Raw genomic sequence first — 27,701 nt, 5'->3', positions numbered from 1 at the left:
ACTGCTGCATTCAGGGCTCCCTTTGGCCACAAGCACCATTGGGGCTTAGCCCCAGTCCTGGCTCCATTTTACCTCCCTTCCTTTGTTTTCTTTGTATCCTGTTATATTGTTGCATCCAACAGATTGCCATAAGTCCTTTTCCGTATAAGGTGGACTAAGCAATGACACAGCCTCAGTACCTGTGGTCTAGATTATGTATAGGAAAGAGGCAAATATTTCTCAAAGCTCATTATTGATCTCCTGGGCCTGACTCCTGTGGTCTACAATTCTGGCCTGGGGGCATCCGAGTATATATTCTATACATATTAGCTCCATACCTACCACATATGCCATGATCCATAGACAAAGTGATGGTGGCACTTGAGACATCTCAGCAACAACTCTTAGGATGACTTTGCCAGCACCTTTAGGCACTCAGCCACCAAGACAACTTGCTTTGTTCAGCCAGCCCCGCAGCAAATGTCTGCTGTCCCTGGTGGCTGGTCTTCCTGAGCTATTGGCAGGTCTGCCTGGGTGTCCTGTGTGTGTACCCAGCCTCTCTGCATGGGCTAGGGGGTATTGAAGAGCCCCTGCTGCTGGGCATAAAACAGGCAGGAGAGCCGGAGAGTAAGTTAGTCATCAGAGCTGTGGTCATCCTGGGAGCCTCTTTCTCCTTGTTCCAGCTGGATGATGCTTGCCCTTCTCCCTGGGGTAGTCTGGAAGTTAATAATTCCTTATCTGCACCTGGCCCACCCACAAAGAGAGAGGGGTCTCCTGGGGGTTGGAGCAATGCCAGGGCTGCCCCAAGGAGGGACAGCTGCCCCCAGTCTTCCTTCCTAGGGCACTGGGCACCCCCCTAACCACCCCACCACACAGCAGTCTCCAGCTGGGCCCCTGGGACCTGCAGATCCTTCCTTGATCCCGCCTGGCCTGGGAGAGTCCCCATGGCCGGCTCATTGTCCCACTCCTGCCACTTTTCCTCTGCCGCATTGTTCCCGTTATCAGCATCCTACATGCTGCAGCGGCTGCACAGGAAAGCGTGGCTGCCGCTGAGGCCGCTGCTGAGGCCGGCTGACAGGGCCCAGGTGTCCTGTTGGCGGGGGCTGCCAGAGTCCTGGCCGGCTGGAGAACATGGCACGTGCTGTGCTCTCTATGGGTATCTTGGTTCTCTGTGCTTGAGGTAGGGGGCAGGAGACCCTGGGCCCAGCTGTGATGTCAGGAGGTTCATGCAGTCTCTCTACCTCTTTCCATCAGTATCAATGTCCTGCATCTGTCAGAACCTGTTTGTTCTCTCCTTGTGTCTCTGTTTCCTACTCTGTTAAGCACAGGCCTGCCTGTTCTATTAACAGGATCAAATGAGGCCCAGGAAATGGAAGTGTGAAGGGCACACCTTGCCCACAGTACCTGGGCCCTTTCTGAAGTGAGGGGTTTAGATTAGAGCAGGACCAATAAAGCAGCTCCTATCTAGAGTTTTGGGGGAGATGGGGCTGGGGGAAAGGAGAAAAAACTCCTACTTTTGGTCTGCACCAGTGTAGAATATTCTAGGAATCTCAGGAGAGCTGGGTGGTACAAATTTAGCAAGTAAAAACATAGGACACCCAATTCAATTTGAATTTCAGATAAAAAAATGATTTGTAAAATATAAGTATGTCCCATGCAATATTTGGGACATAACTATACTAAACAAATTATTTAAAAAAATTTTTTTTAACGTTTATTCATTTTTTTGAAAGAGAGAGACAGAGTGGGGGAGGGGCAGAGAGAGAGGGAGATACAGAATCTGAAGCAGGCTCCAGGCTCTGAGCTGTCAGCACAGAGCCTGATGCTCGGCTTGAACCCACGAACTGTGAGATCATGACCTGAGCTGAAGTCGGACACTTAACTGACTGAGCCACCCAGGTGCCCCAAACTATTCTTTTTTCAAATTTGAAATTCAAATTGAATTGGATGTCCTGTATTTTATCTAGCGATGCTACTTAAGACCCCTAGTGTGGGGTCTAGAATGCTGTAGGGCATTCTTTGGAAAGTTTAGACAGGATTGGGAAGATGGGGGAGGGTTTTCCCATATCTGTCTCATTCCCTAAATTTTCTCTGGAGCACCTTTTCCAGAGGTGACCTGTAGCCTGCAGGTGGATCTCCAGGACAGATCTTCCAAGTCTATGGCCCCTAGAACAGCCCCGGCCAGATGTTCAGGCCCAGGACTCTGTGCAACCTCCTCAGGTGGGGGCACCTCATCAGGGGGTGTGGGTGCATAAGGGGAAGTCTGCAGAACTGGCCCAGTAATGGAGATGGACCAAGGGAAGACCCCTAGCTGGTGAGCCAACTTTGTTCCCACCTGCAGGGATGTCCCGCCCTCTGCTGGCACATGCAGATATGACAGGATTTTTCCTTCAGAGTTGGTCTCTGGGAGAATTACCAGGTAAGCCAAATTTACAGCTTATCTTCAGTTCTTTATCTGCTCTGGGAGAATCTGAATTGTGGCTTTCCTGTGAAGAAAAATTCACCCTTGTGGATCTTGATTGTTGAAAAAATCTCGATTGTTGAAGAAAATTTTTCCCACTCTAGCCAAGAAGGAACTTGGAGAAAACAAACTAAAGTTTCACTAATTTTGTCTCCCATAAGGAGTGAACTTGGAAAATTCTAGAAACAAAAAAGTATGCCACATTCTGTGAAGTAATGTCTCTCAGTGTCATTAACAGCGGTGAGAACAGGAGTATGGGATGACCACACTGAAGGGGCTTGTATCTCCTCTTGACCTAGCTCACCAGGGCAGGATGCCATTATCACATTCACTGTACCACGAACTCAGTTCTAAAGTCACTGGCTTGTGGAGTTCACAATTTTCTGTTCCCTTCTATTTACATGGATAATTAGATGCTTCCTGTGATACTTCTTCTGTCTTAGTTCAAGATACTTCCGAGAGACCAGAAATCTCAGGACAAAATTTCCTATGCTGTACTCAACAGGCCAGTAACACAATTCCTACAGATAACAGCCAGTGGAGTATACTAAGAGGGGTCTATTAACTCCAGCCAATGAATAGTTTTACTTCATGTATGGAATGCAAGAAATAGTACTTTTTCACCATCAAGGTATTTATAATCTGGGAGCGCCTGCATGGCTCAGTCAGTTAAGCATCTGACTTCGGCTCAGGTCATGATTTCACAGTTCATGAGTTTGAGCCCCACATCGGGTTCTGTGCTGACAGCTCAGAGCCTGGAGCCTGCTTTGGATTCTGTGTCTCCCTCTCTCTCTGCACCCGCCCACCCCCGCTCACTCTCTGTCTCTGTCTCTTTCAAAAATAAATAAATATTAAAAACTTCACTCATATGAGGACTTTAAGATACAATACAGATAAACATAAGCAAAAATATAAAAACAGGAAGGGAGACAAAACATAAAAGACTCTTAAATACGGTATACCATAACAGAGAGTTACTGGAAGGGTTATGGGAGGGGGGGATGGGCTAAATGGATAAGGGGTATTAAGGAATCTACTCCTTAAATCATTGTTGCACTATATGCTAACTAACTTGGATGTAAATTAAAAATAAATAAGTAAATAATAAAAGTGTGAAAAAAATTTTAAAAAGATATTTATAATCTGAGTGGAAAATGACATAGTTATTAAGTGTGAGCTAATACAGCTGCAAGAATTTGCTATCTATAACCAAAGCAGCAGCAGGTTTTTTAGGGGACTCTACAATTTGGAAGCCTCTTAAAGAAATAGAATACAAGATTGTGAATGCATATCTAAGCTCAAAAGTGAATATTTATTTGGAATGAGTAAATGAATCACAAAAAATTATCTATTTTTTTTAAAAGATAGACTTTATTTTTTAAAGCAAGTTTATATTTACAGTAAAATAAAGCAAAAGGTACAGAGATTTCCAATGGACCCCTTGCCCACTAACATGCACAGCCTCCCCCACTATCAACATCCCCTTTAGAGAGGTACATTGTTACAATCAATGAACCTGCACTGACACCTTATAATCACCCAAAGTCCATAGTTTATATTAGGGTTCACTCCTCGTATTGTACATTCTGTGGATCTAGAAAAATGTATAGTGGCATGCATCTCCTCTTACAGAACCATATGGAGTGGTTTAACTGCCCTAAAAATCCTCTGTGCTTCACCTATTCAACCCTCCTTATTCCTTAACCCCCAGTAATCACAGATCTTTTTATGTTCTCCATAGTTTTGTCCAAATAGCATATTTCTAAAAGAAAAAAAAAAACTCAACAAGTATCACAAAACCAGAAAAATAATCCATACAAGCTTCTGGCTTTGTGTACTTCAAATCTTGGGTCTCTTCTGCTTGGTACATACTTTCAGTGCTGGGAGCCCTGAGACATGTGCTCACTGAAGCAAGACTTCGGGCCTTGCACCTTCACCTCATGGCACTGTTGGGTCCCTTGGGTGTTGCCTGGAAGCCATTTATATACCTGGATGGTTAGCAATGATTAACTACACAGAAGTATCTGAAGTATGTATATACGTGGCAAGTATGACAGAGGAGAAGGCAGAGTGGAAAAAATAATAGTCTTAACCAATTTGTGATTAATATGTCTCACATTTGCAAATTTCACAAAGGACATGGCTGTAGTAAGGCACTTTGGCTAGAATGGGGGGCCCCAAGGCTTAACCTTATACATACCAAGGCCAAATCTCAACACAAGTAAAGTTAATGTTATCCACAGAAATATGGCTAATATTTAGAGAATAACACTGTGGATGTCTGGTTATTTCCAGTGTTCCAAATGTCTTGGGGGCATTTTTTTTCCCCAATAAGCATAGTCCTGTAAGAGTGATTCTGGTTTTTATATGTGTTTTACAGAAACCAGGCTTCTGACATGTAAGCCCAGTAAATAAGCAAATGCTCTTTATTTACTGTTTACAAGATCTAGCTTTATCCCAAACTCTCAGACAATGTTAGATTTAATCTGCCCATGTTCAGATTAGGCCCACTTTGCACTGCCCAACCCTACCCTGTGTCCCACCCCAAGGATGTTAACATGGTACTGAATGCTAGCTAAATGAGAATAATAGAGGGAAGGCATCTTGGGGAAGTAATTCGATCTGTGGCAATATGAACACAAGGTTCAAAGTCAGTGGAACAGAACAAAAGGAAATGTAACACAATGGGTGCAGGCAGACAAGGAGAATTGCTACCACAGGACTGAGCTCCTGAGTAAGACAAGGGAGCACTTTGTGAACTTACGACCTTCTCATCTGTTGGGCTGGTTTGTACATGGTTTGGAGGAGACAAGAGAACCAGTTAGATGACCAGATGACCATGCTTAAGGCATCAGAATTCGAAGTTTGTCTTGTAGGACAAGTTCATGCTTGGATTTTAGGTAAACACCGCCCTCTACTGCTAAACAGCTCTCATGACAGCTCTCTGGGTGATGGCTTTCCCCAGGAGGCTCTGTCTACAGGAACCCCCAAAGAGGAATGGAACAAGGTGGAAATAGTGTTAGATGCATGGGACACCAAGAGCCTTCAACTAAAAGAGAGGTTTCTGATTAAGATCTAGATTCAGGCATCCAGTGGAGGTTTGATTATGGGGCCCTTAGAATTCTATCAGCACCCAGATACAAGAATATTCACATTTTCACATTTGTTTGAAAGAGTAGACACACACACACACACACACACACACAGACAAGCAAACACTTTTTCTACCTCTTTGGATCAGATGGATTGGTTAGTGTTTATAGCTATCTCACCAGATCAGTTCTTTGCAAGCAGAACAGAAGGCTTTGGAAATTCAGAACTTATTCTAAGAGTCAAAAGTTTAAAGCACTTCTCTCCTCCGCCTCCCTGCCCAACCCCCCACCCCTCCCCACTGGAGGCCTCTGCCACTGGGGCCTCCAATTTTATTTAAGAGTGGTTAGGAGCGCCTGGGTGTCTCAGTTGGTTGGGCGTCCGACTTCAGCTCGGGTCATGATCTCACAGTTTGTGGGTTCGAGCCCCACATTGTGCTCACTGCTGTCAGCCTGTCAGCACAGAGCCTGGAGCCTACTTCAGATTCTGTGTCTCCCTCTCTCTGCCCCTCCTCTACTCACACTTTGTCTCTCTCTGTCTCTCAAAAATGAATATATGTTAAAAAAAATTTTTTTTAAAGTCGCTAAAACCATTGACTCCCATGCTTTATGTAACTTGAAATATCTCCCCAGGAAACTTGAGTTTTCTTCTCCTTTTGTCTTCTCTTTCCCCTCGCCTGCCCCTCCTCCTCCTTTTCCTCTTTCTCCTTCTCCTTCTCTTGCATTTTCTTCTAAAGACATTTGGAAGCTACAATATATGTAGTGATTTAAAGTAACCCAGGCTCAGGGAGCCTAGGTGGCTCATTCGGTTAAGCATCTGACTTAAGCTCAGGTCAGTCATCTAAGCTGACTTAGGCTCACAGTTCGTGAGTTCGAGCCCACACTGGGCTCTGTGCTGACAGCTTGGAGCCTGGAGCCTGCTTCAGATTCTCTCTCTCTCTCTGTCTCTCTCTCTCTCTCTCTGTCTCTCTCAAGAATAAATAAGCATTAAAAAATTAAAAAAGAAATAAAGTAACCCAGGCCCAATCATTTGAGACAAAGCCCTGTGTCCACATTCTCTTGGTGCCTTGGCTTTCTGGGTTGTGTGGCTGCCATCCCTTCCCACCTGGGTTTTTGAGGGGAATGATCACTCTCTCTGTTGCCCCTCACTGTGGACTGGGGAACAGGGCATCCTCCCCTGATACTGTGCCATTAACTAGTCACTTGACCTCAAGTATTTGACTTCCTTGACCTCACTCTTCTCTACTATAAAGTGAAGAAGTGGATTGAACTAGGTGATGTCTGCATTATCTGCCAGCTTCCTCTGAGACCCAGCAATCTCACTTCATTTTACCTCAAGCTTCTGCCTGGCTCATTATGGGTAAACCAGTTGCACTCTACTGATGAGCAGAGAAAGGGTCCTGGCAGTGTTTGACTGCAGGTAGCCTCTGTAATCTGTGATACTTACTACTCTCTTTACAGTTTGCATACTCACTTAACCGTTATGGATGATTTGACAGGCTTTTTCACTAGCTTCACTGGTTACATCAGGTAAAATGCTAAAATCATCTGTATTTATGGGATCTACAAGGTTTAAAGGTACCCTAAGGGATCTAGGCTTATTTTCTATCTAGAACTGCATCCCAAAGAACTGTAAGCTCATAAAGGTCCTTAAAACATCAAGTTGGCAGGCTTACCCCACCAGGTAGCAGGCTGAGGACTGTGTTCTCAGGGAGTGTCCAGCCAAGCTCTATACACCTGATTCTCTGATGTGTCAAGTCTCTGTTCTGAAGGAGGCAGCTCTCCATGGAAATCTAGATTCTTCCAACTGTGCTCCACCTGATTTCTTCTCTAAGCTCCTTGATAGGTGAGATGAGAGGAGGGAACCTGGTCAAATAAAAAATGAATTCATTATATTTAACCAGATGCCCAGAGTGGAGTTGTTGAAAACTCTCATGGGCATGGGAACCATCTCAGAAAATAATAAATAATAGTGACACACAGCAACAAGGACCAAATGTCTCCCTTTTGACCTTCTATTTCCTCCATAGGGGTCTCGGCGCCTGGGTTCAACGCAGACTTGAGTGTTTTGTTCTGCTGGTTGTGTCTTGATATGACAACACAAACGCCAACTTCCTTCTGGGTACAAGGCAACCTGAGGAGAAGCAGGAGAAACTCTGCAGGAACAGGTCCTGCCTGCGTTCCCCACACCCTCAACTTTAGTTGAGCTGGGGAATCTTTAGTTGCGCTGGGGAATCTTCACACCCTAATCTGTGCTGAGGCTCAGGTGGAAAGTGAAAAGCCAGGCTGAATACTGAATATCCTGTGCATGCGTACACACACACACACACACACACACACAGCACTCTGACTGTAAATACAGGATTCAGCCTATAAAAGAAACAATAAGCTAGATTCAATGAGGTTTCCCCAGCAAATGGAGTGTTTAGGGTTTTGCTGGGATTCTATTGTGTAGACTGGAGTCTCTTAACACAGTAAGACAGCAAGCAGCTTCCTGTTATGGAAACAGCCAAACCCTAACATTCAGAAAGTCAATCTATACAGCAACTGGATAAACAACCAAGATAATGATCAGCCATAATGGGCACAATAGCCAAAATGGGATTACTTGGAGAAAAGGGGCTGGCGCAGACCCAAGCAATGCAGATGAATACAAGCCATCTCCTGCTTAACAATCCCCATTCATTGTGCCCTCAGCTTGTGCACACCGCCCTGCACATGGTGGCTGGGAGTGTGCAGGTACAGATCTCAATGTTATTTTTAGGTGGCTTGCTGGGAGCTGTGTGTCTGGTTCCCTGGGTGACCTTCCGGAGGCCTGGGGCACTGTGCTAGGACAGGTGTCCTGTCTTTGCCAGCACTGAGATTGGTGTCACACTCCAGGTCTTACCACTCATAAAAGTAAGCTCATCCAAGCCAGTCCTGGAATTCTGGAAATTTTTACAGTTTCCCCATCTATAAAAGGCCATCCTAATAATGAATTCTGACTACTCTGCTCTGTTTCCTCTGAGGGCTACATAGATGGCAGTGCTTTTAGATTACAGAAGAAGTAGCAGAAATGGCTTTGTTTTATAAAGTATCTGAGCACTGGGCAATTGCAAAACTGTTTGCAGTGAGACTTATCTTCTGCCCTCCAAACTGCTCTATCAGCACAGGCATCCTGGCCTTCTATCAATCCTTACTCAACACATGCCCATATTAACCTGCCCTGGTCATGATACAATTAGGTATCACCCTCCAACTAGGTAGGCTGGGTGATCATGACCCCATGTGTTCTGACATGGAGGACCTTGGAAGGTCTTCCTGACTCCGAAATCTTTCACTTATCACCCGGTTTCTATCTGAAAGGAAGTGTCCATCATTTGTTTAAGTTCGTTGGGTTAATCTAAAAGTTGGGGTGCATTGTGAGTGGGGACATTGTGTCAGAAGAGCCCATGTCAGTGAGGACATATCCTGAGAAGGAAATCTAGGGCCACTGGAGTATCCCATGGCTTTCTCTGTGCCTGAATTTCTTTTCTTTTTTTTTTTTTAATTTTTTTTTCAACGTTTTTTATTTATTTTTGGGACAGAGAGAGACAGAGCATGAACGGGGGAGGGGCAGAGAGAGAGGGAGACACAGAATCGGAAACAGGCTCCAGGCTCCGAGCCATCAGCCCAGAGCCTGACGCGGGGCTCGAACTCACAGACCGCGAGATCGTGACCTGGCTGAAGTCGGACGCTTAACCGACTGCGCCACCCAGGCGCCCCTGAATTTCTTTATCTGGGAAGAGAGGGCAGGAAAGACAGGCCCCGGGAGGTTGGAGGGTGGTATGAAGTACTGTCAGGGCCTGGATGAGACATTCTAGTGTCAGAAGGTACAAAGAAGGCTAACTTTTGACGATGCGGACTTTTGGAAATGTCAGTGGGACAGAGGGGAGGATAAAAAGTGATCAACAAACTCCAAGATCTAAGAGCAAAGGCATTGCAATACATTTACAGTTTTGAAGGACAGGAATTTACTTTTCAGAGATGGCGAAGATCTTAGAGATCATTCCAAGACAAAAACATAGCTCAGAGGGAGGGTGTGACTCACCCAGACTGCAGAAGAGTTGAAATGCAGGAGTGAGAAGCTCAACTTCCTAAGTCTATCCTTCCCACCACACCTCACTGCCTCATCCCATAGAGACCACCATGGTAGTAGATGCCCTGTGATCCACAGGGCTTTTCAAGAGCTGGGAAGGCCTGACCGAGGGTCCTCCTGCTCAGGAATCTTGCATTCACCTGGCACTATCTGCCTCTAAGTGGGAAGGAGGGGAGCCAGGCTCCCTGGGCACTCTCTCCAATCCCTAAGAGCAAGACCTGACCAGGGTGGAGAAGCCTCTGACCTACTACTGCACATCATTCCAGGCAGCTCTGCCTTCCCTACACCCAGGGAGAGTGGGAAGATGACAGCCAAGGCCAATGGATGACCACTTTGAGCAAGAGAATCTTCAGGCCAAGTAAATCAATTCTAGAACCCACCAAGCAAACATTTCCCACTTCTATAGCACTTCAAGGTATATAAAGTACATTCACGTCTACATCCCATTCAACTGGACAACTTCCCTGTGCATAAAGTATCCCATTATTCCATTTACAAATGAGAAAAGTGAATGCCCACAGGCTAAGTAGCTTCCCTACAATCAAGGACCCAGTGGTGAGTCCTGTACTCAGGATCCTTTCAGGCCCTTTGACTCTAAGCCCAGTGCTTGTTCCACCAAATCTCTCTGGCCCTGAATCCACAAAACTTCTGCTTAAACACAACATAGTATTCAATGATGCAGGAATGAACGTTTATTTGTTTGCTTATGTTCATTACAATTGGTAACTTTTGAACCTATATTAGATACCATTGCTCAACTGCTGTGGGTTCAGACTGAAATCTGTGGTCCTAATAATTTAAAGTCCTTAAGAGTCCTAAAATAAAAATCTGTGCTGTTTCCATTCCCAAACAAGGTGAATTGACATGACCCACTATAGTCCACTTTTCTCCATGGTGGAGAAGCCAGCTACCTTCAACTATATAGAATAATAAAGATGTTGTCCCTGAGCAAGGGACCAGAGGAAAAAGAAGCACTTCTGTCCATGTCTCCCTCCCATCCAAGCAGGTCATTTGCTGGACCCTAGCTTCTGATCTTTTATTAGCCACAATCAGCTCTGTGACTTGGAAGACAGAGCAAGTAGCTTCTGCTGTAGAACTGGGTGTCACAGTCCTATTCTTTCTTTGTAGGGTTCCTGGATGGGACAGGGCCTGGACACCACATGTGTGTGCTGCTCCTTGATTTTGCTAATCAGAGACATCAGATTCCAGTTTTACAACTGGCCTATGTTTTCTTCTGTGTTGTTCATATCAAGCGTTTAAATCCAGTGCCTCCTATGGCAACCACCTAGGTGTGTTCATGTGCTTCTCATAACAGCCCTGAGAGGGCAATGTTGCTATGTAGAGCAGCAAGTTAAAGCTCATAAAGACTTCACTTTGCATGCTGATTCCATAGCTAATCAATGGCTGAAACAGAAGCTGAACTCCGAATTGTTGGACTCTAGGTTTGGTGCTCTTTCTAGCACAACATGTGGCCTGATTCCATGGTTTTTGGCCCATCCTGGTATTGGCTCAAGGAAGCTCTCAGTTCTTCCAGCTCAGCCAGACCTCTGGCCTGGCCTTCTTCTTCTCTCATGAGCTTTGGTACCCACCTTTCAGAATGGCCAAATCGCATATCTCCACCTGGACTAGAGACTCCACTCACTCACTCCTCGTAGTCACTCTTTGCATATTCTCAGGGGTACAACTTTTGGTGACTTCGTATCCCTTCCTCTACTTTTCTGGGCATCATCCACATGGTAGGAGTAATGAGAACAAAATCCCAGTTAGCAAGCATGTGTCCAAACTACACATACTTGTAGAGAGACATGAAAGAACATGAGACAAGCCTGGGGTCCTTACTCATTCTGCCAAGAATGGATCCCCCATTGCAGGTGCTACAAGTGGGATCTCCATATTCCCAGAAACCAGTAGCATGAGCTCACTTCTAACACAGGCCAAGAGATGCAGTGCAGGTGGCCTCATTGTCCTGCAAAGCTTCCGTGGTTCCTCTTTGCCTACAGAGTAAAGTCCCGCCTGCCTGATAGTCAAGGCCTTCATGATTTGGCTCCCCTGTGCCCTGTGACACAGAGTTGTTGTCCCCCTCCCTCTGTCTCCCCCACTCATCTGCATCTGTCCCATCATGGGCTCTCCCTTCCCCTCCATTTCTCCAAATCTTACCTGTCCTTCCAGGCACATTTCAAATGATGGCTTCTTTGCAAAGCCTTTCCTAATGATCCTATTTTGAAAAAGAGGAAATAGGAGATCAGTAGAATTAAATTAATTGCCCAAGTTTACACAGCCAGTGAGTGGTGAAATACAGATTTCAAGCCAGGCCTGTCAGACTCCAAAATCAAGGATCTTTCTACTGAATCCTATCTTCCTGGGAGGAACACATGGGATAACATACTTAATGCACTGCCAAGAATGAGGTGCCAAAGCTTTACAGGTTCTGCTGGAAGTCAGGAAGCACAAGATGCAAATAAGGTCAAGCCCAGATTGGGTGTTAAGGCAGTCCGTTTGTTAGAGACCACAATATTGATGACATTAGCTGCCATTTATTGAGACACAACTATGTATGGTACACTCTGCTAACTTTAAATATGGCACTTCATTTAATCCTCACCACTCCCCTAAGTTAGGTATTATTATTCCACTTTCTTAAGGAGATGGTGTTTAGAAAACCCACCTAAGCTAGGCATTTTTCCCACTAGTTTTTATAACAACTGTGTGAAGTGTGTTTACTTCTGTGCTACAGTTGGCATAATTGGAGCTCAAAGAGTTCCAGCCACTGGCCATTGAACATGGCAGAGCTGGGTTAAAGCCCAGGTCTGATAACTGTCCCACTGGGGAACTGGGGCAGTTCAGCCCCCGTGGATGGAGGATGAGATGGAAACCCTCCAGGCAGGAGCTCTGACTGGATGCTTATCAGTAACTATGACCTTCGTATGGCTTGAATGTGGTTCCCACTGTTTAATGGAGTAGAGGAAGGATGCAAAAGGTGAGGGCAGGTGCAGTGCCCATTTAGAGAACAGAGAATTCTGGGGAAAGATCTCATGTGGAGCAGTAGGTAAAGATGAGTTTGTGTGGGCCCAGGGACGGAGGCTCTGGTGCTTGGAGATATGGAGTAGGCTGGAGGAGGCTGGTGGAGAAGGGAACATTCCCTCAGCTGGGAAATTTCACCAAGTGTGCTCTCAGGCTTGACATGTAAAAGTTAGGGCCTTGACTGGACACCAGCAGCCGATCTCTAGCCTCTACTTCTTGGGAAGCAAAGGAAAAGACTCCTGGAGAAAGGGAGTCTTCTCTCTACACCTTTCTTAGAGCAGGTGTTAACTGTGCCTAAGGCCTGCAAGAAAGTGGGAACTTTGTTGTCAAGGAAACGGGCTCAGGCTGGGATCCCCTGCATAAGGAGCCTACTAGACAAGAAGGGCACCAATAAAGGATGAAGATAATTTGGTTCAATTCCACACACACAATTCCACACTGAGCCTGTTCTGGAAACCATGGTGGTTGAGGAATGATAGAGACTCGGAACCTGCCCTAGGGTGCTAACTCTCAGGAAGGGTCAGTAAGTCAACCACAGCTGGGCTCAGTTGAATAACATCTATCTGATACCACATATGTGTGGTAACCTCAAAAAATATTTACTGAACTAGACTCCTAAGTAGAGGGAAAAACATGGCGGTGCTCCCCCAACTAAAATGTATGGCATCAGTGGTATATATCAAGCCTTAAAGGTATTGCAACCTCCTTGACTCTTCTGGACTTGAGAGCTGAGAAAGCCTCTAGACATCTGACTTGGGCTTGTGACTGCTTTCAGGGACAATGAAACAATTCATATGATGTATGAGACTGTTAACCAACTAGAAATTTCTAAGACCTAGGGTGGGTTCTCACCTCTTTTATTAGCTGTGTGTCATGAGCAAGTAATTTAACCTCCCTGGACCTCCATTTCCTTTAACTATAATTTGGGGATAATGCTAATGATAACAAGGGTTTATTTCTTTGTTCACTAACTCATTTACTGAGTACCAACTGGTACCCTTCTGGGCTCTGAAAACACAGCAGCAGACGTGACAACCAAGGGACTACTCTCAAGGAACTTTCTGTCTCATGAGAAAAAGCAGAAAGTGAAACAGTGAAGATGTAATACACAAGATCCTTTCAGGTGGTGATAACTTGATAACCGTTATGGAGAATATGAACAAGGTAGAGAAAAAAAGAGAGAGGAATGAAGGGGTCTGTCTCTACTGACTCTATCCTCTGCCTTGGCAGGAGCCAGGAGAGCACTCTTCCATAACTGTACCATTATTTGCCTCCTCATGTCCCCCCACCAAATTCATATGCTAACATTCTAACCTCCAATGGGATGCTATTAGAAGTGGGGCCTTAGGGCACCCGGGTGGCTTAGTAAGTTAAGTGTCTGACTTCAGCTCAGGTCATGATCTCATGGTCTGTGAGTTCGAGTCCCATGTCGGGCTCTATGCTGACAGCTCAGAGCCTGGAGCCTGCTTCAGATTTTGTGTCTCCCTCTCTCTGCTCCTTCCCCGCTCATAGCTCTGTCTTTATCTCTCAAAAAATAAGTAAAAACAAAAAAAATTAAAAGAAGAAAAGAAATGGCGCCTTTAGGAGGTGATGAAGTCATGAGAGTGGAGTCCTCATGATAGGATTTGTGCCCTTATAAGAAGAGACACAAGAGAGCTGGCTTCCTCTCTCTGTTCTCCACCGTGTGAGCACACAGTAAGAAGAGGCCATCTGAAAACCAGGAAGCAGTCTCTCACCAGACATGAGATCTGCCGACACCTTGATCTTGGACTTTCCAGCTTCCATATCGGTGAGAAATAAATTTTAGTGTTTAAGCCACTAGATCTGTAGTAATTTGTTATAGCAGCCTGAAATGACTGAAACTTTGCATTTCTTCTGTTTGCCTGCTGCCTCCTGCCCCAAAGGCATGTAAATGGTGGTCTTGCTGGTGGTCATATTCTTGCCCTCCTTCCAAGGGGATTCCATAGCTGGATTTTTAGCCCTGGGCATGGTTGCTATGTTGCTGGTTCAGCCACCTCCCAGACCTGGCAGCAACTGTGAGCCAAGTCAGAGACCAGGTGCAAAACTTTAAAATCTGCATGAACCCATGGCGATCCTAACCCTCCAGTTTCCCCCACCTCCATTCCTGCACCCTTCCAAGAAGCATGAGCATCATAAATAAATCCATGACCAACATAGCTAGGCCCAAAGTAGGGTGGAAAGTTCTAGGCCAAGGGGAGCCTGGAGGGGTGAAACTTTCTGCATGTGGGGATTTCTGGAAAGTGAGAGTCTGAGCTCAGTTTGGAAATTGCAAAACTGCAAGTGATATGGTTTAGTAGTAGGTTCAGAGAGGGGGTGCCCTGGAAGTAGGAGGGAGAGCTGGGGCCAGCAGGGACGTGGGGATGGGAAAAGACAGGCAGTGGCTGCTGCGTTTGCTGTTTCACACCTGAGTCTTGACCTGAAGGGTGGCTGGGATTTGGATGGCTAGAGCAAATGGAAAAAAACCTCCACTCAGAGAAGCACCTGCTTCCTGCTCTCAATTTTCTCTTCTTCCAGGTAAAGTTATGGATTCCTAGCAGCCTCCATTGGGTGGGCTTCTGGAAGGTGCTAGTGGGTCCCAAAGGGCATGGGAGCCATTGTAGAATTGTTCAATAATACAACAGGGGATTTACAAAAGAGCATCTAATTTAATTCCCTCATTTTGTAGATAAGGACACTGAAGGTCAGAGGGGAAGGTGCTTACCTAAGATCACACAGCTAGCAGGTGAATGCCTTGTAATTTAATGTAGATTTCTGGATTCTAGCTTGGTGATCATTTTACTACCCACACCTCTCATCCGCTCTGTGCCTGGCAGTCCTGTGCCCAGCATGTGTGTACAGACTAAAGGATGGATATCACCATTTTTCAAGGTCCAGCTGAAGCTGTGGGTCCACTTGGCTTCCCTAGGAGTTGGAGCAGGACCAGGGTTCTCATGTCTGCTGTAAGAAAAACTAAAGTCATCTAGTCCCAGGGGTGTTTCCCCAGTGTGGACAGCAATATTCAGCCTACTCAGCATCTTCTGGGTGATGCCATTGTGGCAGACAGTGCTTTGCAGACCTGGCTTTCTCAGCTGAGAAAACAAGATTTTCTCTGCCACTTACTAGTTACAAGATCTCTGACATTGATGAGCCTCAATGCTCTTACTTGTATTATAATATACACCCTTCTTGCATCATTTAGTTACTAGACCCAAAAGTGCAAACTGGGATACAAAATGTATATAGTTGAGTATTTAGTCTGAAGCTGTTTATCTATGTACCATCAACATCACCACTATCACCATCATCTTGCCTGAGGAACTGAAGATATACATTATCTTGGATGTCATGATGCATACTTTAATTACTAATTACCAAAGGCCTTAGGCGACTAATAAAGATATCAGTCAAACACCTGGACTGTCCATAGTCAGAACTTGCTCTCCAAACAATGGCAACCAGAGGGCTGCTCTCGCCCAAGTAGGTTCTTAGTAAATGTTTTTTGATGTTTATTTATTTTTGAGAGAGAGGCAGAGAGAGAGAGAGAGAGAGAGAGAGAGAGAGAGGACACAAGCAGGGGAGAGGCAGAGAGAGAAGGGGACAGAGGATCTGATGCAGGCTCTGTGCTGACAGCAGAGAGCCCAATGCGAGGTGTGGACTCAAGAACCATGAGATTGTGACCTGAGCTTAAGTCGGATGCTCAACCGACTGAGCCACCGAGGTTCCCGGGTTCTTAGTACATGTTTATTGTTTGGCTCACCCACCTGCCCTGAAGATGGAATGAAGAAAGACTAGAAATGGTAGGATTTGGGGTTCCCAGTTGGAAGTTCTTCCACCTGTCATAGTGATATTGCCAGAGAGGAACAATCCCAGTTAATATGTTCCAGTGACCATGTAGTCACCTATCCATGGGTTCCAGACAGTGTCCTCCAGGATTGGGAAACCATGACAGGCTTTCTGGAGGAGGTGGGCCTTCTTCATACTTGTGATGGGGTCAGGGTTATGGTTGATCCAAGAGCTCTCATTCACCCAGCTGGTGTGTGTTGTAAACCATCTTCCATGTAAAAAGCTAAGTCATTTATCATATATTCTCTACCCCAACAGAATAAATATTTCTCTCCACTTTAGAATGACAAGGTCCCCACCCCCTGCCATGGCAGCATATCTATGAATATGTTTAATTAAAATGGTTAAAGGGCAGCATTGCCCATCCCAATGGCTTCCTCAGCATTTGGAGATAAGAAGGCTGCCTTGACAGGGTCTCTCATCTGGCAGGGGGCAGGTTCTGTGGCCTGTATCCTGTTGGAATATGTGACAGGCAAGTGACTTCAGCCCACCCTCCCAAGTCCCTCTTCTTGCACCAGGCTGACCTCACTCATCTGCACTCTTATCTAGTTCATGTGGGTATTTGAGACTGGAGCCTGCTTTTCCCTTTCAATTGGAAGCATTTCTGTCTCACAGTCTGATGTCAGATCACAGAAGGTAGCACTAGATGAGCAGCATGTTCCAATCTTCTTGTTTGGGAACTAAGGAACAGGCTCAGTGAGGCAGTGATATGCTCAAGGTCACAGGGTAAGTTAGGGTTAGACTTCAGGGCAGGCTTCCAGGGCCTGCCTCCAGCTGTTCTGATGTGTACCTCTTTTAGCCCTTCCTTACAGATGGGTGTCCTTCTCAGCATCTAACCCCAGTCCTCGCCATTGCTGGGGCCCTCCTGGCTCCTGGCCCAAGTCCCTCACTGTGTCTCTGTCACCCATAGCTCATGATCACCTGTCTCCATGTGCACCTGCATTCCCTCTCATGAGCTTCTTTTATCAAAATGTCTGGGGGCTGTAATTTGGTGCCCCTTCTTCTTTCTCACCCCTCACCTTTACTCTAGAATAAATCCCAGTGTTGGTGCCCCAGAAGTGAGAACATGCTCATCAAGAAGTCCCAGGAGTCCAGGCCTGGGTGGGCCCTAGTGATTGTGGTGAGGTCAGGGGCATGGACAAGGGGCTGGGGTCAGCCTGGAAGATTTGGCACCGTGGCCATCCCAAAGCCTGAATGAATAGAAGCCCCCAGCGGAAACACCTGGTGGTAACGGAAATCCAGGACAACTTTTATTATCCCTGTTCACAGGTCCATTCAGACTACATTGGGGGCTTCCTATTTCCTCTGCTGGCACTTCACACTCATTCATAACAAGAAAAGCCATTGTGCTCCTGAGTTATGGGCTGAAGATCCCCAAGGGGCGGGCATTAAATACACTGGCCCAAAGGCTTATTTTTAAAATTGTATTCCCTGCTGAATTACAGGTTCTTATTTTTTCCTCCTCCCACAAAGAAAACTTTAGAAGGTAGTTTTCTCCCAACTTCAAGGGTGAAAAATAACTGAAATCTGTTCAGACTCACTTGGCATGGATCATGTGGGATCCCACTAACTAGAAAGGAATGTCTTCTTATCTCTAGTTCTAGATTCAAACCCCAGCTGTGCCCACACTGGTTGGTGGTGGGTGAGGGATTTTACCCAATGGTTTGAGTCCCAACTGCCTCGTGAGAAAGTGAGCCAGGTATCTAGGATTCTTTTAGAATCAGGTGTTGTGAATACAAATAGTGTACATTCCTCTTGGACGTGGCCCATGGAGGGGAATCTCTGTTTAGAGAAGAAAAGACCAGACTTTAGGTGGTTGCTCCTCCCCATGCAAGAGGCAGCCAGAACTATAGATATCACAGGTTCCAAAAGTCACTTGGCTAGCACCACATAATGATGGGAGACTGTCAGAGGGTGGCCATGAGCTCAGGCTCTGGCTTCAGCAGTCACCAATAAATGGTGGCCCCACTCCACCAGGGGACTGGCTCTAGGGATGGTGCCTGGAGCTGCTGACACTTCTGGCCATGTCCCTAGGTTCTTCTCTATGAAAGATAAATCCAATAGCCTGGAATCTTCCATCTGATCACAATTCTGTGTATTGCCAATAATCCTCACGATTATTCTGTAGTTGGTCAGCTAGGCAGCTTGTAAAACTCATATACATAAAACCTGAAAAAAGCAGATATCTGTTTGCTTGCTTTTAATATTTCCTGTTAAAGGAAAAATTATCAGTCGGTTAAGCATCCGACTCTTGATTTTGGTTCAGGTCATGATCTCATGGTCATGAGATCAAGCCCTGTATTGGGCTCCATGCTGGGCATGGGCATTGGAGCCTGCTTAAGATTCTCTCTCTCTCTCTCTCTCTCTCTCTCTCTCTCTCTCCCTCCATACTTCTAACTAACTAACTAAGTAACTAAGAAAAATTATTCTTACACTTGTTAAAATGGTAAGAAAGACTTTATTCAGGACTACCATGATAGGTGTCAAGATTATTGAGATGACAGAGATGGGGCTCAGCTCCAAATACAATTGGAACAAGTGGGGATTAATAGCCAAGGAGCAGTCTGTGGCATAAGTAGATGGAAATTACTAAGAGGAGACATCAAGGTAGGGGATTATTGCTAAAAAGACCTAAGAAGACTCTTGCAGAAGGCAGGTCAGGGTACTCAGATTTCACCTGGAGTGGGGTGAGGGGAATGAAGGAATTGATCAGATATTGAGGGTCATCAGATACCAAGGATACAGGATTATTTCTAAACTGACTTACAAGGACTCTTAACAAAAACTGGACTCTGAAAGAATGAACAAGGATGAGGGCTACTTGAAAAAAGGGCTCAGAGGACCTGTCTAAAGTTTGGTCAAGGAGACATTCTTTATCATACCGTACCTCGCACATGGGACATGGATTTGCCAAGGGCAAATCATGTCTTCTTCTTTGGGGTCTCACTGACCCTGACTCCCAGGGCCCGCTATCCATGACTTCTCTCCTTGTTATTTCTTGGTTGGACAGAGGCCCTGCATTGAGTGGGAGTTAGTCTACATCCTGACTCAATTGCTTTTTGATCCTGAGTCCAGAATTGGAGAAGTGCTATGGGAATGACATATATAGGGCTGCTGGGTTTCCTCCCTCCATTCAGGGAAGCGCTGGGGTGACTTGACCTTTGCTGCTGTTCTTCATCGTTTTCCTCTCACTTAATTGCTTGTGGCTGGGTGGGGAACCACATGGACTGTTAGCTCCAGGGAGCCTGGGAGGCCGTGAGGCTTGTTCTCTGCTGTGTGCCAGGACCTTGCTGCTTACCCATGTAGGGGCTCAGTGAGCAGTATGTGAATGCATCTGTGAATATGTGAATATGTGAGGGACCCACATACAGAGATAAAGATGAGGGCGAAACAGGGTGGTGGGCCATTCATGGCCTCTGAGCCACTGTTTGGCCCACCCCTGGGGAGGTGAAGTTCTATGAGGCTGAGAGACCCTTGGCCCACCATGGGTTCTGAAATGGATCCAAGTTACACTGTCTTGTCCTCTTAGTTCTGATCTGGGATTTTATCAGTTTGGGGATCACTGGAAGTGAAGAAAAGTTGGAAACAATATGCTGGTCAACCCAACTTCTCAGCCTTTGGAAGATCAGAAAGGAAGCAGCCTTGAGGTGGGACAGCTGGGCAAAGAGATTTCTAAGGACAGACAGAGGGACAGTGGAAAATACATGCTGCTGAGTCAAGTCCAGCTGTGTTCTCAGTGACCCTGAGCCAGCCCTGTGCCACCTTTGATGGGGAAAGGAGGAGAGGAGGGGTTACTCTACCTACTATGAGTTGTGCTTTATGTTTTGTATGCTTTAACTCATCAACCACCACAAAAGTTCTCCAGTGAGTATTAATATCCCTACTTTGAATTTCAGGAAATTTGGCTTTGTCCTAAGTCACATGTCCTAAGTGACTGAGCAGGATCCTAGCCTGGGTTCCCCTGGCTCCCAAGTCCTAAACCAACATCTCCCCAGCCCAGCTGCAAAATGGGGATGATTTTGTAGTCCACTTTCAGTACCATTGTGAAAATCACATGAAGGAACTCATAAGAGTGAGTCTTTGAGCTCTAGAGCAATGTGCTGTGTGTAAGGGCTTCTCAGAATCCCTCATGTTGAGCCTGAGCAGAATGCAGTCCTTCTTTCAAATACAGATGGTCTCGGTCACTGTAAAACAGGGGCTTCCTGGAGAAAATCAAACAGGCCAACAAGGAGCCAGAGGAAACCTTTGAGAGAATGGAATGTGGGGAGTTGGGTGCCCTTACCTGTTCCTGGGTAAAACTAGGTACTTGGTGTGCCATGGCCACTCAGTGTCAAAGACTCCTGTGTCCCGAATTACAACCTCCCAATTCTGGCTGGGCCCAAGTCCCTTCCTCACCTCATCCAGGGCACTTGGCCACTCATAGTACACAAAGGCACACACACACACACACACACACATACACACACACACGCATATATGTGCACACACATGTATGCACACACACATGCACACACAAACACACATTCACACACAAACACATATGTGGGCATATACATGCACACCCATGGCAAGGGTTTTGGGGGAGAGGCTGGCTCCCCATCAGCCATTGGGCATTCATGGGAAATCTTGCTTACCCTATGGTTTGTGTGGCCTCTATGGGTCAGAATTAACAGACTTTCTGGGTATCATTAATCCCTAAATGTACCAACCCCATATGTCCCTCCCTGCCACCAGCTAGGCTACTTTTCTCAATGTACTATCCATTTCCCAAAAGTGGCCCTGACCTCCATTCAGCCTGTTTCTATCACAGTCACAAATATCATTATCCTTGCACCCAGGCCTTACTGACTTACATGAATGTTAAGAGACCTTAAGAGACCTTAACCGAGAGTCTGTGGATGGCTCCCACATGCCAATGTGGGCTCCCATGATACCAATGGGCTATATGCTTGAAGAGACAGCTGAGGTGGTGAGACATGCTTCTCTGAGGGTTCTGTTCTTCAATTTCAGATCCCACTGTCCTTTCTTTCTATTTATTGTTCTATTTCTCTTGCCACTTGACTATTCACAGAAACAGTGAGCTCCTGGAGATGATCTTAAAGAAAAAGGCACTCCAAATCCCACTGTTATGGGCTGAGCTGTGTTTCCCGAAAATTTGTATGTTGAAGTCCTAAGTCCCAACACCTCGGAATGTGACAATATGTGGAAATAGGGCATTTCAAGAGGTGATTAAATTAAGATAAGGCCATGTGGACGGGCCCTAATCCAAGATGACTGGTGTCCTTATAAGAAGAGGAGATCAGGACACACGCAGGACAGACTCACACAGAAAGGAGACCATGTGGGGACCCAGAGTGAACCCGGCCACCTGTAAGGAGAGAGGTCTCAGAAAAACCCAACCCTGCTGACCCTCAGATGTCCAGCCTCCAGAACTGTGAGGAAATAAATGTCTGTTGTTTAAGCCCCACAGTGGTACTTTGTTATGGCTGCCCAAGCAGATCAGTACACCCCAGAATGCACGGACGACTCAGGATGTGCACTCCATCATGTGAGGAACAAGGCTGTTGAGGTGTGTGCTCAGCACTGTGCAGGCTTCTATGGGGAGCACAGAGGATGCTGTTGATCTGTGGACTTCATAAAGGTAGGGCCATTGTCTTTCTTGTGTCCTGTCACAGCCCCCAAATGCATGATTGGAAGTGAGGCTCTATCTTCTGAAAACTTCCTCTTCAACTGCAGAGTTGAGACCTAAATGTCAGAAACTGCTCAGGAGCACCAGGGACACAATCTCAGTCAGGAGAAATAATACATTGCAAAAGGGGGTTGTATTGTCACAGAGCACAGAGGTAAGAAATTCTTAGAGCCTTTCAGACAGGGGGTTGGAGGGTGTGAGTGTTGGCAGGTGGAAGGTGGAACAAGTGGGCTGTGAGTCCAAAGCCTGTGCATTTTCTGAGCTGGTGCCAAGATGCAAGGAGAGAAGGTATGAAGGATGAGTGACCAGGTCAGAGAAGAATGGATATAAATGTGCAGGGTGTTAGGAAGGAAGAGCAAGCAGAGTAAAAGGGTGAAGCCAAAGAGTCATTGAAGCTACAGATGTTAGTATGGAAGGAGCCCTAAGCTCCCTTGAGACTCTCTTTCATCTGCAGGCTTGCACCTCACAAGGGCAGCCAGCCTCAGTCTGAACATGTGTGAGGCAGAGCTCTGCTCCAGGAGTCCAGAGCCCTCACTTTGGGTACTGACTCTGCCCTGTGCTCCCCGTGTGGCCCTGAGCTCCCTGTGTGCCCTGTGCCCTGTGCTCCCCGTATGGCCCATGTACAGGGTGAGCCTCTGCTTCTTGGCCCCATGATGCCTGGTCTCAACACAGCACCCTCTGTCTTTCCCTGGCCTAGGCTGTGCTTTTAGTGATGAGGTTCACTGCTTTCCCAGGGCTCACTTCCAATATTGGGGAGTGTCCTTTATTCACAGAAAGTAGACCTCCAGTAGTTCCCTCCCTAACCCAAATTCTGCCCTTTCCTTACTTAGAGTAAACTCTCCCCTCTGCTTTGTGACAGCCCCTAATATGCCAGAGAACCCTGATATGGCCCCCTAGTCTTCTCCAGGCTGGAAGTCCCATATCCACTCAATTGCCCTGCCCTTGACACAACTTCCAGGTCTTTCTTAGTTTGCAGCCCCTTCCTGCATTGCCATGTTTGGTCAGTGTTCCTTTGAAAGTGTGTGTGCTCTCCTCATGACTTCTGTGATGGGTGACATGTCAGCCCTTTTTCAGGATAGCCCCAGTCCCTAATATCCCATCCTCATGTCCCAGCATTCTGGCACTTCAGTGTCTAAATGCGTGATCCCAAACTGCTTCTCTCCCTGGCCTTTCCTGGAACCATGTGTTTATGTCTCCAACAATAGTGGGGTGATGGGGTGGGGGTGCCAGGCCTGCTTGGGAGGCCCGTTGTTGCAGGAGAGCCCCCTTCTCCTGCTCTCCTAAGGGTTAACAGAGTCCCCAGCCAACAAGGTCAGGATAGGAAGCGGGCTCCAGGAAAGGGGAAGGATATCTTGCCTTTTTATCCGGGTTACAATGCTGAAAGTGAGCCAGTTGGGGGGAGGGGCTGGAGGCAAAAACAACCGCCCCCAAATAAAATTATGAATGGGCTGCCTCCACAACAATACTGAAGATGTGGGGTGGGGGGAGCTGCGGGTCTGTTGACAAGCAGCAAGGTCAGGGCCCCCCGCCAGGCACCGTAAACAAGGGCTCACAATGCCCTCCTTTCCTCCAAGAGCCAGCTCCTCTCCTGGCCCTGGTCCCCTGGGCCCCCAGCCTGCCCTGTCCCTCATCCTTGTAAGAGTCTGTCACTGAAAAGCCACTGCTACTTCCTCAGGGAAAGGCCCAGGCTTTTGTGAGCTCTTACTTCCTCCTCCTGTGGGAACCACTCCTGGGGCTATGACATCTGCTTCAAGGCGTCTTTCTCAGGGGGCCCAAGGTGGGAAAAGAGGAGGGGTGCTGGCTGTGGGGCAGGGGGGCTGCAACCTGTCTGGGGCTGGGATTGTCATCACAAGGCCTGGGGAGGGAGAACAATGAGGGGAGCCCCAGGCCCCCCCTCAGGGTAGATGCTGGTGCAAGCTTCCTCTTCCCACAAGCCTGCTCTTTTGTGTGTGTGTTTATTGGGGGGTCAGGGGAATTCTTTTGTTTGCTTTTGTTTCCCTTTTTTTTTTTGTTTGGCCTTTGGCTAGCCCCAGGCTTGGGCTCTAGAGTGTGGAGGGGCAGTGATGCCAGCAGGCGAGACTGGAGAACTCTCTGAAGGAGCAGACAGGGAGTTGACATAGGAATGGGGATAGCAGTGGCTTTTGTGGGGAGACTTTGTGAGGGGAAGTTTTAGGGCTTTGTGAGGCCAGGAGAGTAAGATGCTGGGACATGGTCACCAGATTTTTCATGCCAGATAGACCCAGCCTTTGAGCTGTACCTGTGAGGGCCTCTGCACAGTGTACCTGAGACCCTGGGCAAAGACCACACACAAGGTAAGTGCTTGATGACTGGTTGAAGGGCATGTGGAGGGATGCAGGGCCAAGAGCTCTATCTGCAGGGACATCTGGAAGTGTCATGGGGTCTGTGACTCAGTCACTCCTTGGTTCCATGCTTGGGTCCAGAGAAGCCCTGCCAACATCCTACTGCAAATGCCACCCTGCGTGCTCCCTGTGGCTGAGACAGATTTATCTGTCTGTGGTAGATTTATCCCAGAGCACCCAAGGGAGCCCAGAGAAGTCACACCACTTGGGAGAGAAACTTCCTTGATTTTAATTATCTACAAGAGCTCCAGGGTGGGGCTCAGGGTGCTGAGAGGCTCAGCTATGACAGAAGAGCTCCATTTTTTAGAAAACTTCTAGCCACCATGAGATGGTGGCAGGAGTCAAAGGAACAATAGCTCCCAGCTGCTAAGTTCAACCTAATTCCCCAATCAGAAGAACTTAGGCTGGCTTTCTACCACATACTGAAGTTTGTATAGATGTCATGTGGACACTCCCGTTCTCTTGAGCTCCTATTTGAGAGGACATACATAAATAATTAAGAAGGAAACAGCCCATGTTTGTCCTCAGGGAAAAATTTGGAAGTTTTCCCAGGAATTATCTTTGAAAAACTGGAGTGTGAGACCTCAACTCCACTAGCTGAAGTGCCTGTGGCTCCTGGGAATGCCTCAGTTTCCTTCCAGAGCCATGATTCTTAGCCCTGGCTGCACAGTACAGTCATATGAGAGGAAAAACCAAATATTAGACAGCCACTCTGGAAAAGAGTTTGGTAGTTGTTTCTTATAGAATTGAACATGGAATCATCATGTGACCCAGGAATTGCACTCCCCCTGGACATTTATTCCAGAGAAATGAAAACAAAAACATGCAAATGAATGCTCCTAGTAGCTGTATCCATCATAGCCCCAAACTGGAAATGACTCAGATGACCTTTGATGGACAAATGGATAAACAAACTGTGGTACGTCCACACCATGGGATACTGGTCAGTGACACAGTGAGTTATCAACACAGGCAGCAACTTGGAGGGCCTCAAAGGAATCATGCTGAGTAAAAGAAGCCAATCTCAAAAGCCAATCTTTTTTTTATTATAAAATTTATTGTCAAATTGGTTTCCATACAACACCCAGTGCTCATCCCAACAGGTGCCCTCCTCAATACCCGTCACCCACCCACCCCTCCCTCCCACCCCCCATAAACCCTCAGTTTGTTCTCAGTTTTTAGGAGTCTCTTATGTTTTGGCTCCCTCCCTCTCTAACCATCAAAAGCCAATGTCAATACACTGCTTCATTCCATTTGTATCATTCTTGAAATATCCAAACTATAGAGATGGAGAACAGATGCATGGTTGCCAGGGGAAGGAACAGCAGTGATAGGTGAGTCTGTAAAGGGATGGCACATGACAGCCTCCCAGGGAGGGAATGGCTCTGTATCTTGATGGTGGCGGTCACACAGATCTACACGTGGGGTGAGATTGCACTGAACCACACACACACACACACACACACGTATGCATGTAAAGCTGGTGAAATCTGAAGAAGTTCTGTGGATTATACCAATGTCAACATATTAGATTTGATATTGTCCTGTAGTTAAATGATGTTATCACTGGAGAGTACTGGGTGAAGGGTACACAGGACCTCCTGAACATTGCTTTGCCACTTTCTGTGAATCCATAATTGTTTCCAAAATAAGAAATTAAAATAACGATAAAAAATGAAACATTCTGGGCTTCATCTCTACCATTGAGTCAGATGCTTGTCAAGCAGACACATTAAGACAAGGTCAAGACCCAACTAATATAAAAATCCACTGTTTGTTTATTTCTTATTATGATGGTGAAAAGAAGAACAAGCAAAGGATGTCATCTCCTAGAGAGCCCTGTCCCACACACTGGAAGGAAAACATGGATACAAAAGAGGAGGGATGACTGCAACAAGGGATGTGGGGCAGTCTTGTATCAGCTCCTCCCAGGCTTCCATCCATGGACTATCACGACCTGCTCTGCCAAGACTCAGATATAGCTGAGTTTGACACCTTGCCGGGCCTGGGATATCTAGGGAAGCCCGGTTCCTCCCAGTTGAACAGTAGCCTTTGTATAGGACTCTCTAGAGCCTTTACTGTGCTAACATGCACCATGTAGCCCCAGGTTGGAGATGTAGTCAGAGGAATATCCCAAACCCATTTGAACACAGAGCATTTCATGAGACCCTTGGAACACTCTTTGGGAAATGTTTTCTGATGCCAACGACAAGATCTGTTGGAAAAGGGATGGCTGACTCTGGACCTCAGGAAAGGCCAGGCTCATGTGAAGACTGCCTCAGGTGGGCAGGTCAGGGGCAAGAGATAGGTAAAGGAAGACAAAATGTCATTTAGGAGATTTTTTTGGGATTTGGGACAAGTGACCTAAAAGCAACAGGGAGGCATCCCGTGTACTTTGGAGGAGGAGACTTCTTCTTCCCCCTGGGGTCTTGGGGACTATGGGACAAGGATTAGACAGAAAGTTTGGCTTAGAGGGGAGGTCAACTAAGGAAGAACCAGAAAAGGAGTGTAAATGTCACAACTGTTGAACATAGAGAATCTGTGAAAGAAGGGACAGCTCCGGGGTAGCTGCAGAGGCTTCCTCAGCTGAAGAGCTTCTAGACTTAACAGCTCAGACAGCATGAGGCCTGATTCCCAATCTGAACCAGAATCTTCCCTTCCTGGTAAGCCCCAGTCTCCTAGGAAGTCCCAGAAACCACGAACATCTGCCACCTACTGGCTGAGAAAAATGCTGCATGACAATGGATTTGCATACTGCAGATGAACATTTCACAGATTTCATGTGGTTAACGGAATCTTATTTCATGCAAGGCATCTGCTGCACAATTATGAGTTGCTGATCTGTTCCAGAGGATTGCATCAGTACATTTGGGAATGGCACTGCTTACTCCCAGACCTGTATATCCCCATTTGTCCTTCTGTGTTTAGGCCCTTGGATTCACAGGAATCCAAAACTCTTCAGGAGCAGGCAGACCAGGAGTCCATGTCCCAAGCCATCCCACTAATTCTGGGGTTCACTTAACGGGGATCTCATGTCTTTATTGTCCTCCAAAGTCCTCTTAGGTGATGAATATATGCTCCCAGTACAGATGTCGGAGTTAGGGAAAGGCCTTCTTGGCTCTGGGCTCTCTTTTCTCCATTA

General features: G+C 46.6%; 1 protein-coding gene across 1 annotated transcript in view; it reads right to left on the bottom strand.

Moving 5' to 3' along the window:
* Positions 1–2,059: 2,059 nt before the first annotated feature.
* Positions 2,060–27,701, bottom strand: part of LOC131507970 (uncharacterized) — a 40,711-nt gene continuing 15,069 nt past the window's right edge. Inside the window, exon 4 of the mRNA XM_058723303.1 lies at positions 2,060–2,382. Within this exon, the coding sequence (XP_058579286.1) occupies positions 2,060–2,382 (323 nt within the window). The remainder of the gene's footprint in view (positions 2,383–27,701) is intronic.

Source organism: Neofelis nebulosa, chromosome 3 (assembly GCF_028018385.1).
Source record: "Neofelis nebulosa isolate mNeoNeb1 chromosome 3, mNeoNeb1.pri, whole genome shotgun sequence".
Taxonomy (NCBI): domain Eukaryota; kingdom Metazoa; phylum Chordata; class Mammalia; order Carnivora; family Felidae; genus Neofelis; species Neofelis nebulosa.
This window is presented reverse-complemented; position numbering and strand designations above follow the sequence as displayed.